Here is a 15,407-nt window from a genome sequence, read left to right on the forward strand (position 1 = left end):
CAAATTTAAGTAGATCTTTATTTAATACCATCTCCTGTTGAACATTTAGTAAAAAACATCAAGTGTTATCACTCATACTATAACAATTACAAATAACAGAAAAATGCCAAAAGTGTGTTTCCATGTTAAAGATAAAACAGAGATTACAGAAACTAGTAAAGGCACCACGAACTAAAGAACTGAAGAGAAAGAACTGAAGAGGTAGCCAAGGAATATGCACTATGTTTTTCTCCTTCACCACCACCCTGAAAAATTAAATTCCATGCTGACAACATACTTTTAATTTCTCCTGTTGCCACTCCTATCCCCACTCCTATCATTATGAAATATCAAAAATGATACAATAACTTAACTATCTCACTCTTTCCCTAAGTGAGTAAGATTTATTCTGCAAATAACTATCTGAAAAAGTCATATTTTACTTGATGTTTAATTCAATCAATTAAGAAAAATGAGTGGGGAATCTTTATTCTTTATTGTAAATTCCATTTATATTATACACCTCTACAATTGAATTTGTTGAAGTATGTGTACAAAATTGAATATCAGAATACCCACACAATAATGAAGTCCAACTTGAAATATGGAAAACAGCACAATGTTCATTGATGCAAGCAGAATATTTGTACAATGTCTGCCCAAAGAAGTTCCTTCCCACTCAAGAATTTGTGTAACCAACAAATGTAATGTTCTGATAATGTTGGGAACAACTTGTGTTTCCTTTAATAATAGCTTCCATATAATGAAGGTTAGCTACATGATAATAATCATGATTGTATGATTTAAGAACAACAATAACTGTGACATTCTAAGTAACGCCACCCTCTAAGCCAAGGCAGAATCAATCCACCTGACAAAATGTGGTAAAATAATTTTATCACTATCTGGCATTTTAGACCAAGGTTTTATACAAATAGTTAAAGATATTTCTATTTCTTTCCTGCATTTGCTACATCACCTACTTACAAGTGAGGCAAGAAAACTGCTAACCCCTCCATTCAGGTTCTTTCATGAATTCACAGATAGTAAAGAATCAGCTGAAAGTTTCTCTTCAACACGAAATATAACTGCAGGGATATCTTAATACTCTTTTTCCCAATTAGCCATTAGATCTGAACTTCCAAAGTAACGGGTTTATGAACACTCATCTCTGATTGTCAGCCAGGGTTGTGTTATAGAATGTTGAAGAAGAGTCCTTGTTTAGTATAACATAACAGCTGTCACACACAGGGTGCCACTTGGATGATTTACTTCCCATTATAGACTTGGACAAACACTGTTCACAGAATATTTTACCACAATGATGACAGTTTTGCTGGAATAGAAAGATGAAAAATAGTATAATAAAGAAACAAAGTATCTTTTATTGAATAATGCGATAGTTTTTCCATGAAAAAGATTTTGGTCTGTCTGCAAAGAATTACTTAGCTGACATCCTGAATCACAATCAAGGCCACCTTTCTTGAAAAGAAGACTTTTTTTTCTGAATTTAATAACTTTCTTTACCTGACCTTTGACAAGAATGAAACAACAGTTTATTCATACTTTTACCCACCTTATCTTTGGTTGTTTTCAATACTTTTTGGCAATCTGTACATTCTTTAATATCATCAGGATACTGCCAGCGAACATCTGTTTCTGATTCATGAATTTGAGCAATTTGCATCTAAAAAATTGAATCAAAAACAATTTTCACTACCTATCAAAAAAAGGATTAATTTGACTGAATGAATGTGATGCAATGGTTGATCCAGAGAGACTAGGAACAAAAAAAAAAATTAAAATGTGCAACAAGACATAACAAGAAAATCAGCTGAGTGTCAAAACCATTGCTCTTTATTAAACTATGATTTGATCAATCACCTGTAAAGACTGGGATAAGCGTACAAAGTCTCTCTGAACAGTCTCACTTTGGTTTAGTTGTTCAGTCATTGCCTGTAATTGGTTTCTCAATTGTTTGCTTTCCTCTTCTGCCTTGGTCTGCAATAAAAAATGGGTAAAATTTTCTTCATTGTATTTTAATTTATTTAGTTAAAAACAGCCATTTTTTTAGTGCCAAAATGCCTATCACCTGTTTTGGTCTGTTTAACTTCATACACTCTACAGAGTAGAGCTACACCAAAAGTTTGCATTTAAGTTGATGCCTCAATTCATTGGGTAAAGTTGGACTTAATTTTCAGCATGATTCAGAAAGGTACAGACCAAGACATCATGTGACAACAGTTAAGAAACAACTTCATGATCAAATGTTCGAAGCACTGCAGAAAATAATTACCTCAGACATTCTTAAGAGCAGGGAAATGACGTTATACTAACTAAGCTTATGTGTTTAAATATTAATTTTATGTATGCACTGGTCTGCACACTATCTTATTTTAATATTTCATATAGACTAGGAAAAGCATGATAAAACCACATTAAAATCTTCATACTTTTTCTGCATTAGCTTCATCCAGTTGTCCTCTAAGAGCAATGATTACTTGTGTTGATTTGTCCTCTTTGCTCTTTATGGACTGACCTGACATGTTAAGCCTGGCCTGTGCCTGTGTATCACACCAACATACTTTTAGCAGCTTTACTAGGCAGTCATTTTAGATCCCAGTGGATCAAGCTGTACATTCCCTTAGCATCTGTCTAGACTGGTGTAGGTATCTTTCAATTTGAACTTATCGGTCTTTCAGTTGAAATGTGGCAACTTAAAGTTGACAGTGACACCATAATCTGAACCAAACAACTCAGAGTTCATGTGTGTATAAAATGATAAACCATGATGACGAACAAACACATCTCTTACATGAAACAAGTTTGTATCAAAACCTACAGTTATGTATTTAAAACGAATAACACAAAAGACACATCTGCGCTTTGTGGTAAATACCTCTTCTCTGGCTTTTTTTTCTTTGTCACACTCTCCTCTTAACCTCTCTATAAGTAAAACAAATAACACACTTCCAAGGTAACTACTTTGGGAAAGGGATTAGGTTGAAATTTTACCAATTTTATTATAATGGATAATATAATCAAATGAACATCTCTAACTATAATTTTAGTCTTTTTGGTTTTTTTTTTAATTTTTTTTTAGGAAGAAGAGAGGGGAGGAGTGCAATTGTAAACAAAATGCTTGCTGAGTGTAATTGAAGGTCTGAAACAGGGAAATAAGAGTAGTTTTGCAAGAGAAACGAAGCCATGCTTTTTTAATGCAATTACTGTAGGTGCACACACGTAACAGCAGGAAGTGTTCCATCTGTTCTCCACTGCGGCATTTGAGACTGCAGTCCTCTCAGACAGAGGAAGATTTAAGCAAGAGTATTTAGCATTTCAGCATGTTGACGATTGATGAAAGAGATGTTTAAGAAGACAGACTCTTACCAAGTTCAGCCCTGGTATGATCCACATCTCCTTGAAGCATTGCTTCCAGACTGTCCTTGGCAACTTGTTCTGCCATCACACGATCCTTCAGAAAAGCCACCTTTAAACAAAGTCAAACAGTTAATACACACAAGTCCAGCGGGGGAAGGGGGTAACCCTTGCCTAAAGCCACTCAAACTGTTACATATCTCTGCACAGTTTAATAAACATCTTCACCCACATGGCCCGTGTCTAATACTTTTTTATTGAAACAAAAGAAAGGACTCAAATTTAAAGGTGGATCTACCCCATGAATGGCTGGCTTTGTCAACAGAGCAAAGACATCACTATTTCATGGGTCATCATACCTGTCCAATTACATTACATGAAAATTAGTTTTCAAAACAAGCTCATTTAATGCTGATTTCTTCTCACCTCACTTCTGAGCTTTTCCTCTGTGCCCTCTGAAGCTGCTCTAATCTGCATCAACTGCTCATGCATTTCAGCTAGCCTGGCATCAGAGTCCATATGTGTCAGTTGTTGAATAGCATTGTCTTGAAGTGCAGCATATTCTGTTCTAAGCTGTGAAAGCTATAAATGTGCAAATCCCATCAAATTTTAGACATGCACAAAAATATTCCAACTAGCAATGGCAGGTCCTGTAGCGTATAGACTAATGTTCACAACTTAAAACAAAGGGATAAAATTAGCTGTAACAGATCTGATGTGAGATCACAAAAACCACTTGGAACCTTCCCTCACTCAACATAAAACGACTTGTACATTGGTGAAAACACCAAACATTGTGAAAGAGTTTGACAATTTATCAAATATGTCAATAGAACAAAGTCACCACAAGGTGTACCTCCTGCATCAGTTGATCCCTTGAGGTTACAAGCTTTGCCTATAGAGTAAAAAGAAAATGTATGCATTCTTTTCAATATTATAATAGTTTTCAAACATTAAACTATAAAGCCAAGAATATTGTCTGAAAAGGTGTCCTTTTGAAAAACAAAGTTAAATTGCATCACACAGAAAACCAAAAATAGAAATGAAAAAAGTTGATGATCATCAGTGCCTTTAAGAGTTAGCATCCTTACAATCTGAGTTTGAGCTCCATGTTTAGTTGCCTCAAAGTTCTCTTTAAGCCCAGCAATCAACTTTTCCAAGTTATTGTTTGTCATTGTGTGATTGTTGATTTGCATTTGTGCATCCTCTGCAGCACTTGACACACTCTCCTCCAACTTACTTCTCATCTTTTGTTCTTTAAACAGTTCCTTCTATCAAACAACAAGATGTTTTGGGAACATGTGAATAGAAAAGATTACTTATAAAATCATAGTCCTTAAACTGGATTTTCTGGATGTTTCTTTTATTTTCATTTCTTTCCATTTATCGCATTTTCAAAGAGAAATATCTCTTTGGTAGTTGACAGATTCCAATTACAAAGGAAAATTAAGAATAACTAATTTTTGATCAGACTAATTGAATTCAGAACAAACTGCAAGAATCAGTACAATTTGCAGTTCTAAGGCATTTCATCAATTCCTCAAATCTGTTAGAGACTGTACCTTTTCTTGATCTAGTGCCACTTGTAAATTGGAGGCTAAGTTTTGAAATTTCTGATTTTCATCCTGCATCTTTTGAAGTTGTTTTTCATAGTTAACACACATGGCACAAGATCTGTTCAAGCTGCTTTCATGGGAAACTTTTACCTGCAGAATGCGCATATAAATGAAAGTGAATGAACTCTGATAAACAATTCATCATGTCTTATGTCAGTGAGTCATGTTCTAAACAGTTAGCAAGTGATTCCATAAAGGAATCTGTTGTAACACTGAGTCACAAATATTCCAATACATCATATGTGAAAATTACAAATGCTAAAAAGTTGAAATCTCAAGTATGTAGTGTTTATTAGATCAAACTCTTTATAATTCCCGATCATATATTGTTAAACAGCTTGATTTGATTGTGAGTGAGAAAAGGAGGATATATGGAATAGTAATGCTATATTAAGAATTTAGGTCAATAATGATTGATATGAGTGAGCTTGAGAGAGACACCACTATGAGTCGCTTCTGAAATCATAATTAGCCTTCATTCCAGAATAACTCACAGCTTCTTGGAAATTCTTCCAGTCAACTTTGGCCCCAGATCCTTTGGTGGATACCTGAGGTCTGCCAGGGAGGGAACTGGGTCCATCAGATGGGGGTTCGTTAGACACAGCACCTGATGATAGCTCTGGATTTAGCTCCTCTACAGAACGTGCTCTGGAAACCTCACAATTGTTACCTAAAAACACAGTCATTCAAAGCCTTTAAAATATAATTATTGTAGACAGAAAAAAGTTCCCAACCGTGGTTTAAATTGTAAAAAGCTGGACCAGTTTCAACCAAATTTCGACCAAATTTCTCAGAAAAAATTAGTTTTTAAAAGCTACTCTTAAATTCGAGGAAAAAGTAAAGTTTATGTATGTATGTATGTATGTATGTATGTATGTATGTATGTATGTATGTATGTATGTATGTATGTACGTACGTTAGCAAATAAAATTTGAGGGTTCAAGATCCTTTCCTACTGAGGTGCTACAGGAGAAAATAAAAAGGGATAGCTAAACTATGTTGGTAGCTCTAACTCATCACATTCAACATTACAATCAGGTCAATTAATGTAAATCATTTTAATAGTTGTCACTCACTCTCCAGACTCCATGTTACATCAGATGCTGAGTGTACCCTCCTTAGTCCCACTTCACTGTCTTCCTCTTTTGTTGTTCCAGGAATATTATTCATTTCAGATGACAGCTGATTTGTGCAAGGAACAGTAGGAATGCTATCCCACATTGACCCAGATTCTCCAGGCACTTGTGGAGATAAAGGCACAAGGCTAGGCTACAAGGACAAAGATGAATGACAAGTTAGTGAAATATGATCAAAACTTGATCAAACTATGAGAATTTGATCAAACCATTTCCATATAATGATTAAGCAAAATGGTTCATTGAGGGAGTGGTACATGATCAATGCCTTCATGTGGTATACTATACAACTACTGACATTGGGTGAAGTGGCCTCACCACTGGCATGAAAAAGTCAAGGTCATAAATAAAGAAAAGTATACCAAATATACTGTCTAGGACTTTTTTAACACATAAGAACATTGAAGTTGAGATATGAAACCTAAACATACCAAGTATATAATCTAAAACTAGGAGTCAGTTAAGAATGAAACTTTAACATGCAACCCCTGCCTTAAAACCGAATAATTGAAGTCCAAATGAATATTTTTTTTAGCCCATGAATATTTTTGTGACTGCACATGAATTGATTTTTTATCCAATGTGTTTACCTGGTCATTAGTTGGCTGTGGGGATGTCTGGGGACTCTGCAGATCAATAAGATGGCCAACTTGTGGTTGGCGATTTGGTTCCTGCTGCCCTTCCTGTTGTTGTCCCTGTTTTAACTGAACAGCAGCTCGCTGATCAGGTGTCAGGACATTCCACACTCTGGTGAAAGCTTCACTCTGTACCTTGAGATTCTCCACAAACTGTACATTTGCCATCTCCCACGTCTGCTTTAAATCATTGTGTGACATTTTTTCTTGCTCTAGCAATCTACAGACTGAAGGAAATATTAAAATGAACAATCTGTAACATTTTAAAATACCTGACCTCACAGCTGCAGTATAATGAAAAAAAAAATCAAACATTTGCCTAGTTGGGAAATTAAGGTACAATCAAGGGGACCAGTGAGTTGCTGCTGACAACTGACATTTGAACATATTTTCAAAATTCAAACTTACCATTGTGAAGCTCTTTTCTTAATTTCTCAGAGTCTTCTTGCAAAACACCTTCAAAATTAATCACAACTTTCATGTTAACTTTCTTAGCAAGATTTCATGATAACATGACTTGTGTTACACATACACACAATTTCAGCAACATTTAAACCATTACATAGAGTAGCTGTATAGAGCTAATATATTTGACAAAATAAGCTAAAATAAAATAAAATATGCAATATTACAATTCCAATATTATACCATTCACACACAGACAACAGAAATGCTACAGATATGGTACAGAATGGTGAAAATAAACCACTGACCCTTTTGAGTGTTCAAGACAGCCACATACATCTCCAGATCTGTGCGTGATGACCTCTCAGCCTCCAGGTATTGATTAACTTCTTTTACCTTCAACCAAATTAAATAAAAATACATGTGAAAAAACTCAAGCTCTTTGATCCCTTCAAAAATAATGTTCTTTCTAAAAGATCAGACTGAACCAATTTGAATGAGATTTGATCTCTAGATTGATGTAGTTATTTATTTCCTTTACAATGTTTATAAATACCTTTTCTTGTAGCTCTTCAAATTTTTCCTTTGAGAAAGTTTCTCCACCATCTGATTTTTTATCATTTTTTTTATTTTCTCCTTCCTGATGACCAAAAATGAAAGTAAAAAGACAATGTTTGAATAATAAGGGAACATTAGTGAAAATTTGGAACAATATAATTATTGTCACAGTGCTAATCAAAAATACCCCTGATACTAGTGAAGTGTTTTTAATTTGACCCCCTTCCCACTCTTTTGAAAATCTCAGTTCTGAATCCTATGCTTTTGTGACAAGTTTCTTATAACAACTGGAATGCCTGATATCCATACCTGGGCCTGGTATGGATATAATTTTGAGCCTCAAATTTTATTATCAACAACACAACAGCAGACCTTAATCTTGGCTTCTGCAATTTGTAACTTTTCTTGTAAATCTTTTAGTTTTGCCTTCGTGAAGGATAATTCCTAACAAAAATATCATGAACAAGGAGGTTAACAAAACCAGATATTTATAAGATATTATAACATGTGTTATCAACCAGGTGTGAGGTCAAGATGGCTGGATATTGGCTGAGTTCTTTTTTTGCCTTTATGTAGACTGAGACGAAGTTGAGGTCTATAAAAATGCGAAAAAAAGAACGAGGCTAATATCCAGCCACTTTGACTGAACAAGCTTGGTTATAAAGGTTTTATTATAGTGCAAAAAGATTTTGCCTTACTAGGAATTAAGAACGACTTGTTTACTTTAAGAGCCGAAAAAGAAAGCCAACTGTGTTTGTTGCACAACAAACTCATGACAATCATTTCTGTTATTCTTTATTTTGACTATATTCTGCCGCTTTTTGCATTTCCATTGCAGAAATTGTCCAAGAATTACAAATTTAGTTTTAATTGCATGGGATCAATCCAGGCAATCCCAAGTGGGCAAGATGGGCCCATCTTGCCCTCTCAGGAGGCCAATTGGAATGCATAATTTGCTTCATCTTGCCCATGGGCACTGCAAGCGATGTAACAAGACCAATTATTGATGAACATCAACAATTCCTTTTTCCAATATCATTATTTATGGTGTAAAATACAGTAAAATAAAATAGACAGAGACCACTCAAAAAGGGAACTTTGTCCCTTAAAAACCTGGATGCTAATTTATTATGATCACAGATCAATAATTATCTCATTAACGATAAAAGTTTTTGATGGTTCATGATACAAACAAACAAACAAAGAAATCAAGATATTCTGTTGAGTATATTGAAAAAATAAAAAAGGGTTACCTCCTCTAAAGGCATAACAATTGATCTCCAGGCTTCTGCATCCTCTTGTGCCTTAAAAAAAGATGTGAAAAACCTTTTTCACCAAATCTTCAAGGTGAAACTATCAGCTGGCTGCAATTTCACTTCTTTTCTCTTGAAACTATCAGGAGAGCTGTATGAAGGGGACTCAGTCATAATCACAATCTTAACAGAATGTTTCAAAAACCTTTGTTTTTAGTTCAGTTTATACCATGTTTTGCCATTATCTTCTCATGTAGAGTTTTAATTTGATGTGTGTCAATAAAGGCATAGTTGCCACACGCCCATTGTGACATCTCAACTATAAGTAAAATTTTTAATTATTCCCAAACAACAAATATTTCATTTATAATAACAGTAAAAAGAAGTGCAAGGCCACATGTAGGGAGGCTAACTCCCAATTTGTGGCTCTATAGCCCACTTGGTGGTAGTGTTCAACAAGGTAATTGGAGGGAATAGGTTCACATTCTATCAAAGCCTCAATTTTTTTTTCAGGCCTCTTTTCCTGCAGTTTCTTTGATTGAACAATTTTCTTACTTGTCAATAAAAATTAATTGGCTTCCATTACCTTTTCCATGCTTTTCTCTAATGATTTTCCATCAGGTGATACAGCCCCATCTTCCACAATAGAATTACCACTCGCTGTAGTGTTCCTTTTTATGACATTAACCACTGCATCAGAGATCCCTGACAGCATTCTCGGTCTGTTGCTACTCTCTTCTTCAGATGAAAGGAGAGACTTGAGATTTGTTAATTCATTTTCTAATTTTTTATTTCTGGCCAAAAGATTGTGCTTTTCTATTTCAAATTGTTCTGCAGAACGTTCCTTGGCCTCATGTACAGCCTCTGCAATAATAAATAGACCTTCATTATATTCTCAAGGATTAATCCATTTCCACAATATGACTATATGTCTACTGATCATGCATTATGACATTTGAAACCTATTTATTGGCTGGTAAGCTTTTACAAAAATCAAAACACACAGGCAGTGCTTTTTTGCTGTTTCATCTTGCTCGATTCAATAGTTTAAATTACCAGACATGATGTGTTGTAAAGATGCAATCTCCTCTCGGTAATTTGCACGTAATCTCTCTAGTTCCTCTTTCTGAGATTTCTCTGCCAAAACTGCAGCGGCCCTATATCCATCACCCTCTGCTAAAACTTTCTGAAGTTCATTTCTAAGCTTCCTTGCTTCTTCCTGTGTTGCCTGAAGCTTTGCCTTTTCTTTTACAAGTTCCTCTGGAAAGAAAATGATAATATCCATAATAGGTTTTATCACTGTGCCAACAATTAAATGTGTCTATAGCACTCTGAGTAGACTAACACTTGATATTCCATACTTACATGATTGTTTGCTCAAATGAAACAGCTTGTTATTTTATTATTTTTTTTAAATTACTGACTTAACTGTCTTACTTTTCCATTTCAAATTGGTTAGCATAACTCTTTTGGCCTTTTGTAGCGTAAGCCTCTGCAGAAGCAAAAACATAATCCTGACAGCATTGTGAAATGGCATACATGCCAAAATATCATCAACACTGCACCCTGACTGCAGTTTCCTTAAAATACACTGAGTTAGATGACTTAATGCAGTGTGTAAAAAACACAGCAAATGGGTACAACATAATTAACATGACATGAGTCCTACCAAAACATGTCTTCAAAAAGTGTTATCAGGAGTTTAAAATTGATTTAAATTTGAGTATTTTTACAGAGTTAACCCTTTCACTTGAAAGATCTCTTTAGTAATTCTCCTCACAATTCTTGTGATGTTACTTAGGAGGATTTTGAATTGGATCAACTAATAATTCCCTATTTGATATTTTCCTTTATTCTCATCACTTGTCTGTTTCATATTGTATCGATATTGTAAGGGGAAATTCTGTCTTGATCATTTATGGGAGCTAAAGGGTAAAGGAAGTACATTCAATTGCATAATCAGTACAGTATCCATTTAACGCCTTACACCTAATATGCTTAAAGGATTATGCACATGCATTTAAACAAGTATTAAAGTAGAAAAGTACATTGCCGAATGATAAGATATCTAGGTTGTAATAATATCTAAAACAAATTAATTTAACAGATTAAGATTTAAAAGCTGAAACCACAAACCTCAGACGTACACAAGCTTGTGTTTTTGCAAGGCCAAATTAATTAAGGAACAACTCAAACATATACGTATGAAGCACTGATACCTTCTCTTGCCATATAGAGTTCTTTAAATTTTGCTCTCCTTTGACCAAATTCAATTTCGCTCTGCTCCTTACTTCGTAGAAGCTGTTGCTCTCTTCGCCTCGACTCTTCAATAGTGGCTTTGAGAACAGCAATATCTGACAAAGCATTACAAGAAAATCAAAATTGGTCGTCGTCTAAAAGATTAAAACTCATAAATTTTTCGATTTATTACCGTCAGGAAAATCCTGTGAACTGCTACCGAGTTCGTCCATATCTTTTTATGTTATAAAATTAATTTTATAAATAACAAGACGCCATTTTGATTCCTTAGAGCCTCACTTTCAGGTAAAATGTACCCTCGTCTCCATGCAGACTATGCAAAGCAGCGGAAGCCTGGATACAGTGTCATGTTAGTGTAACACCAGGCCTGGTGTAACACATGAAGTTCATGAGGTAAATCAGCTGGGTTGAGGATGATAATATTGGCCATGAAGTTTCATGATGAGGTAATCGTGCATCATATCAGGTATGTTTCTTATCAATTTGTGGTTTTCATAAATGGTCTTGCTGATGACGCAGTTGATAAGCCTCAACTGGAGAAGACAATTGACAATAATCCAAAACAATTAGGATTGCAATCATGTGAACTCGGCTAAACAAAAATTAAACACCAGAACCTGTGCACAATACTTTTCTCTGTTGGAGTTGAAATATTGCAGTAAATAATGTGAGTCAGCGCAATTTTTATTAATCATCTGAAAAACAAGTCAAAGTGGTTCGCATCCCATGATCAGGTAAAACTTGTCTTTTGTCTGCGATAAAATTGATAGGAAATTTGACGACTGATGTCAATAATTTCCTTGATGTCACTGAATCGGTGAATAACGGCGTATATTATCAGAAGAAAATATTGCCACGGATCTCGCACAAGAGTATACAGAGTAGAGCTTATATCTAAAAGATTAATTGGAAACAAAAATGATCTTATGGGTTTCCTGAAGTGTTATTTTGACTGTCAGTAGTTACTATAATTTAAACTATTGAAGCCCTGAAAAGAGAGTTTGAATTGAAGTTTGTTCAATTTAAAGTAATATCCTATAAAATTAATATTCTATGAAAGAATAACATCCTGATTGTAATATTTGTCGTTCAAAGTTTTAATCTGACTTTTGTTTTCAATGTGAAATGTTTAATTTTGATTCTGATAGCTGGATGAAAGAAACAATGCACGTGTGATTTAACTTAACCCTTTTATCAAGTTTCAGAATTCATTACAGTAGAATTAATAAATCCGTAGAAAATCCCTTTTGTTTTTAAAGTTTAAATTACAATCTTCCTCATTTTCTCCCCCCTTTGTATTATTTTTTGTATTCACACATGGTGTGCATGAATTTACAAATTAACCAATCACATCAAAGAACTTTAGCCTTGACATTGAAAATTGACATGGACATTTTTCGTGTATCTTTTGTTTTTTGTTTTTTACTGAGTTAGGTGTTCTGTAAAAAGAGCCCAAAGATTTTTAAGGTGAACACTCATTCTAAATTTAAATCTTTTTCATGGAAAAAATTGATTCTAATTAACTGACTGTCCAAGAAAAACTTAGTAGTTCAACTCTGGAATAAGCATGCTAACTAGCACTTTGATTTTTATCAATTACCAACAGATAATTAAAATTTTAATTGCACGAGACAGGAAGTTATTTGTAGACCTGTAGCATTCTAATGTAGAACATTCAGACTCTAAATTTAAATGGGGTCGCTGAATTTAAATGCTTGTGAATTTTAATTCATCATTTAACAATAGGAATCACTATTTAAGAGCATACACCTTTTACAGAACCTCACAAAACCAAATCTGATTGTGTATTTCAGATCTAGACAATTACGGAAAGAAAATTTGAAGGAGCAAAGACATTGAGATGTGCATTTTGTTCCTATACTTGTGCAAGGAGCCAAACCCTGATAGATACCATTTGATCATTGCATCAAACAGAGATGAGTTTTATTTCAGACCAACAGCCAGTGCCAAGTTTTGGGAGGAATATCCAAACATAGTTGCAGGTAGATTTATTTTCTGAAACACTCTGAATATCGAGATCTGTGTCTCTGGAGGACAGAGGTCTAGCATGGGTTAGTTGTTCTCAAGGCACAAGTTCTTTGTTATCACATGAAACCCTTAACTAGAATGATATTTTCTAAATGTAGGAAAGGCTTCGGATGGAATTTAATTCAACTTTGCTTATGCAGAAGGTTTTGCTTGTCCCAAGAATATTTTGTGTGAAGTCTAATTGGCTCACTAATGAAAAAGTACGTGAATCATTTCACTGAAAACATTTTATATTGATTAAGACCATGCTTTATCTTTTGACAAGGTAAAAAGTCTTCCCAATAAATAAGAAAGCCTTCCCAGAGAGAACTGCTACAAGCGAACATATAATAAGTGTTTTTCATTTAGTAACTCAGCATTCAATGTTGTGGCAAAACTTAACAGATGTAATGTATGCACCAGTAACATTACTCAATGGCTATCTGAACCATATACATTTATTTCTTGACCAGTGGTTTCTATAACAAAAATAAAATTATACTAAATCTAACTACCGAAAATAGCCAGTCAGGTCAGGTCAGGTAAGGTCAGGAGACTTACTATTGGTAACCTGTAATCCAATACTACCTGCTTCAGAGTTGGGCCAGCGGCGACTAAACTGGTACCCCCACCAGCTTCCTTTTAGCAGCTTGGTGTGGAGGGTGGCTGGACACCTGGTTGGTATTAAAAACAAAAACCAACTTTAAGGGTGTCGGTTCAGGAGACCCAACAACGGCCATCCAGCAAACCACAAATCCTCAATGGTGGATCAGGCGGGCAAAGTCTCCTCTGAGCTCCATTTCCAGCTGTGAAGGTGGTGAAGGCTGCAATAAATCTCTTAGCTCCAGTTGTCTTGGTTCTCCTTGCCACTGGACCCAGCTGACTGATTTGTGAAGGACAATGTGCTATGCGGTAAGAAAGATCATCATGTGCAACATGCAGTACACTCAAAGCAAACTCATGCACAGGTGTCTTCGCATCTCTAAGAGGTCTTCTGGCGATTGGGAAAGGGTGATGGGAGCAGGTCTTGTGATTGGTGGAAAACTCTTAGTCAAGAACCGGCACAGAAGTGGTGAATACCTGAATCAGTCATTCAGCCTTTGGACAGAAGCAGGAAAGTTGTTCGGCAGCAATGTTCATGTCTGAGCAGTCCTTTTTAGGATCCACTCTGCTCACCCTAAATAGGGAAGGGGCTAGAAAAGGTGCCTCAAAAATAGTCTGCCTCATCTCAACCTGTCTGGAAAACCACGTCCAGAGGGATCACCAATAAGCGGTCGTAACAAAGAGGAATTACCTAGGACTGATATCTTGAAATTTGGAACCTGGAATGTATGGACTCTGATGGACAATCCAAACTCAGATTGACCAGAGAGAAGAACTGCTTTTATTGCCTGTGAACTATATAAATTCAACTTTGACATTGTTGCTCTTAGTGAAACCCGTAGAGCTGGGAAGGCCAACTGAGAGAACACCAAGGTCAGTACACATTCTTCTAGAAAGGGCTAGATCCTGAACAGTCAAGAATTCATGGTGTAGGCTTTGCTATAAGAATTAGTCTTCCCAAATTGACAGAACAACCAGTGGGATTTAATAAATGTCTGATGACTCTGCGCATCCAACTTGTTAAGAACCAGCATGCTTTTATCATCATTGCTTATGCACCAACATTAAACTCTGATGATAAAGTAAAGGAGACTTTTTATGCCCAGTTGGACAGTTGGACGAGATAATTCTACTTGGAGACTTCAACGCCCAAGTTGGGAAAGACCGCCTACTCTGCAGTGGGACAATTGGCAAAGAAGGAGTTGGCAAAGTCAATGAGAATGGAATACTTCTCCTCACCAAATGTGTTGAACACAATCTAGGGATTACAAACATCCTGTTCAGACAGAAGAACAGATAGCTGACCAGGATCTCATTTCTCTCTACTCTCCAATCTTTGATTTTCTCTTTAAGCTCTCTGGAATTCTTAACATAAAGGCCACTTCTCCCTTGTACAGTTCTTAAGATCAGGATCAGGGTCTTTGAAATCTTCTCAAAAGAGGATCCTACAGGGCTTGACACTAACGGTAGCCCACTAGCCACAGATTCGTAGAAATTCAGTTTTGGCCGGTGGTTTTCAATTTCCATTAGCCAGTTTGCCTGGTAAACAGACTGAAA

General features: G+C 35.5%; 2 protein-coding genes across 4 annotated transcripts in view; one reads left to right on the top strand and one right to left on the bottom strand.

Moving 5' to 3' along the window:
* Positions 1 to 15,407, bottom strand: part of LOC111326136 (rab GTPase-binding effector protein 1) — a 20,166-nt gene continuing 4,759 nt past the window's right edge. The window contains exons 1-22 of one of the 2 annotated variants that reach the window (XM_022930071.2): positions 11,392 to 11,538; positions 11,180 to 11,314; positions 10,017 to 10,220; positions 9,547 to 9,824; positions 8,961 to 9,011; positions 8,080 to 8,151; positions 7,706 to 7,789; positions 7,458 to 7,545; positions 7,153 to 7,200; positions 6,700 to 6,971; positions 6,050 to 6,242; positions 5,468 to 5,643; positions 4,920 to 5,063; positions 4,449 to 4,628; positions 4,214 to 4,252; positions 3,784 to 3,939; positions 3,370 to 3,469; positions 2,879 to 2,925; positions 2,433 to 2,543; positions 1,864 to 1,980; positions 1,556 to 1,666; positions 1 to 1,315 (exon numbers count right to left, since the gene is read on the bottom strand). In XM_022930071.2, coding sequence (XP_022785806.2) covers positions 1,145 to 1,315; positions 1,556 to 1,666; positions 1,864 to 1,980; positions 2,433 to 2,543; positions 2,879 to 2,925; positions 3,370 to 3,469; positions 3,784 to 3,939; positions 4,214 to 4,252; positions 4,449 to 4,628; positions 4,920 to 5,063; positions 5,468 to 5,643; positions 6,050 to 6,242; positions 6,700 to 6,971; positions 7,153 to 7,200; positions 7,458 to 7,545; positions 7,706 to 7,789; positions 8,080 to 8,151; positions 8,961 to 9,011; positions 9,547 to 9,824; positions 10,017 to 10,220; positions 11,180 to 11,314; positions 11,392 to 11,431 — 2,817 coding nt within the window. In that variant the 5' untranslated portion in view covers positions 11,432 to 11,538 and the 3' untranslated portion in view covers positions 1 to 1,144. Of the gene's footprint in view, positions 1,316 to 1,555; positions 1,667 to 1,863; positions 1,981 to 2,432; positions 2,544 to 2,878; positions 2,926 to 3,369; positions 3,470 to 3,783; positions 3,940 to 4,213; positions 4,253 to 4,448; positions 4,629 to 4,919; positions 5,064 to 5,467; positions 5,644 to 6,049; positions 6,243 to 6,699; positions 6,972 to 7,152; positions 7,201 to 7,457; positions 7,546 to 7,705; positions 7,790 to 8,079; positions 8,152 to 8,960; positions 9,012 to 9,546; positions 9,825 to 10,016; positions 10,221 to 11,179; positions 11,315 to 11,391; positions 11,539 to 15,407 lie in introns of those variants that run through there. The other variant, XM_088743993.1, reaches the window with a different exon arrangement.
* LOC111326137 (transport and Golgi organization 2 homolog) overlaps positions 11,543 to 15,407 on the top strand; it is a 13,099-nt gene continuing 9,234 nt past the window's right edge. Inside the window, exons 1-2 of one of the 2 annotated variants that reach the window (XM_022930072.2) lie at positions 11,543 to 11,685; positions 13,034 to 13,222. In XM_022930072.2, coding sequence (XP_022785807.2) covers positions 13,081 to 13,222 — 142 coding nt within the window. In that variant the 5' untranslated portion in view covers positions 11,543 to 11,685; positions 13,034 to 13,080. The remainder of the gene's footprint in view (positions 11,686 to 13,033; positions 13,223 to 15,407) is intronic. The other variant, XM_088744003.1, reaches the window with a different exon arrangement.

This window comes from Stylophora pistillata, chromosome 13 (assembly GCF_964205215.1).
Source record: "Stylophora pistillata chromosome 13, jaStyPist1.2, whole genome shotgun sequence".
Classification (NCBI taxonomy): domain Eukaryota; kingdom Metazoa; phylum Cnidaria; class Anthozoa; order Scleractinia; family Pocilloporidae; genus Stylophora; species Stylophora pistillata.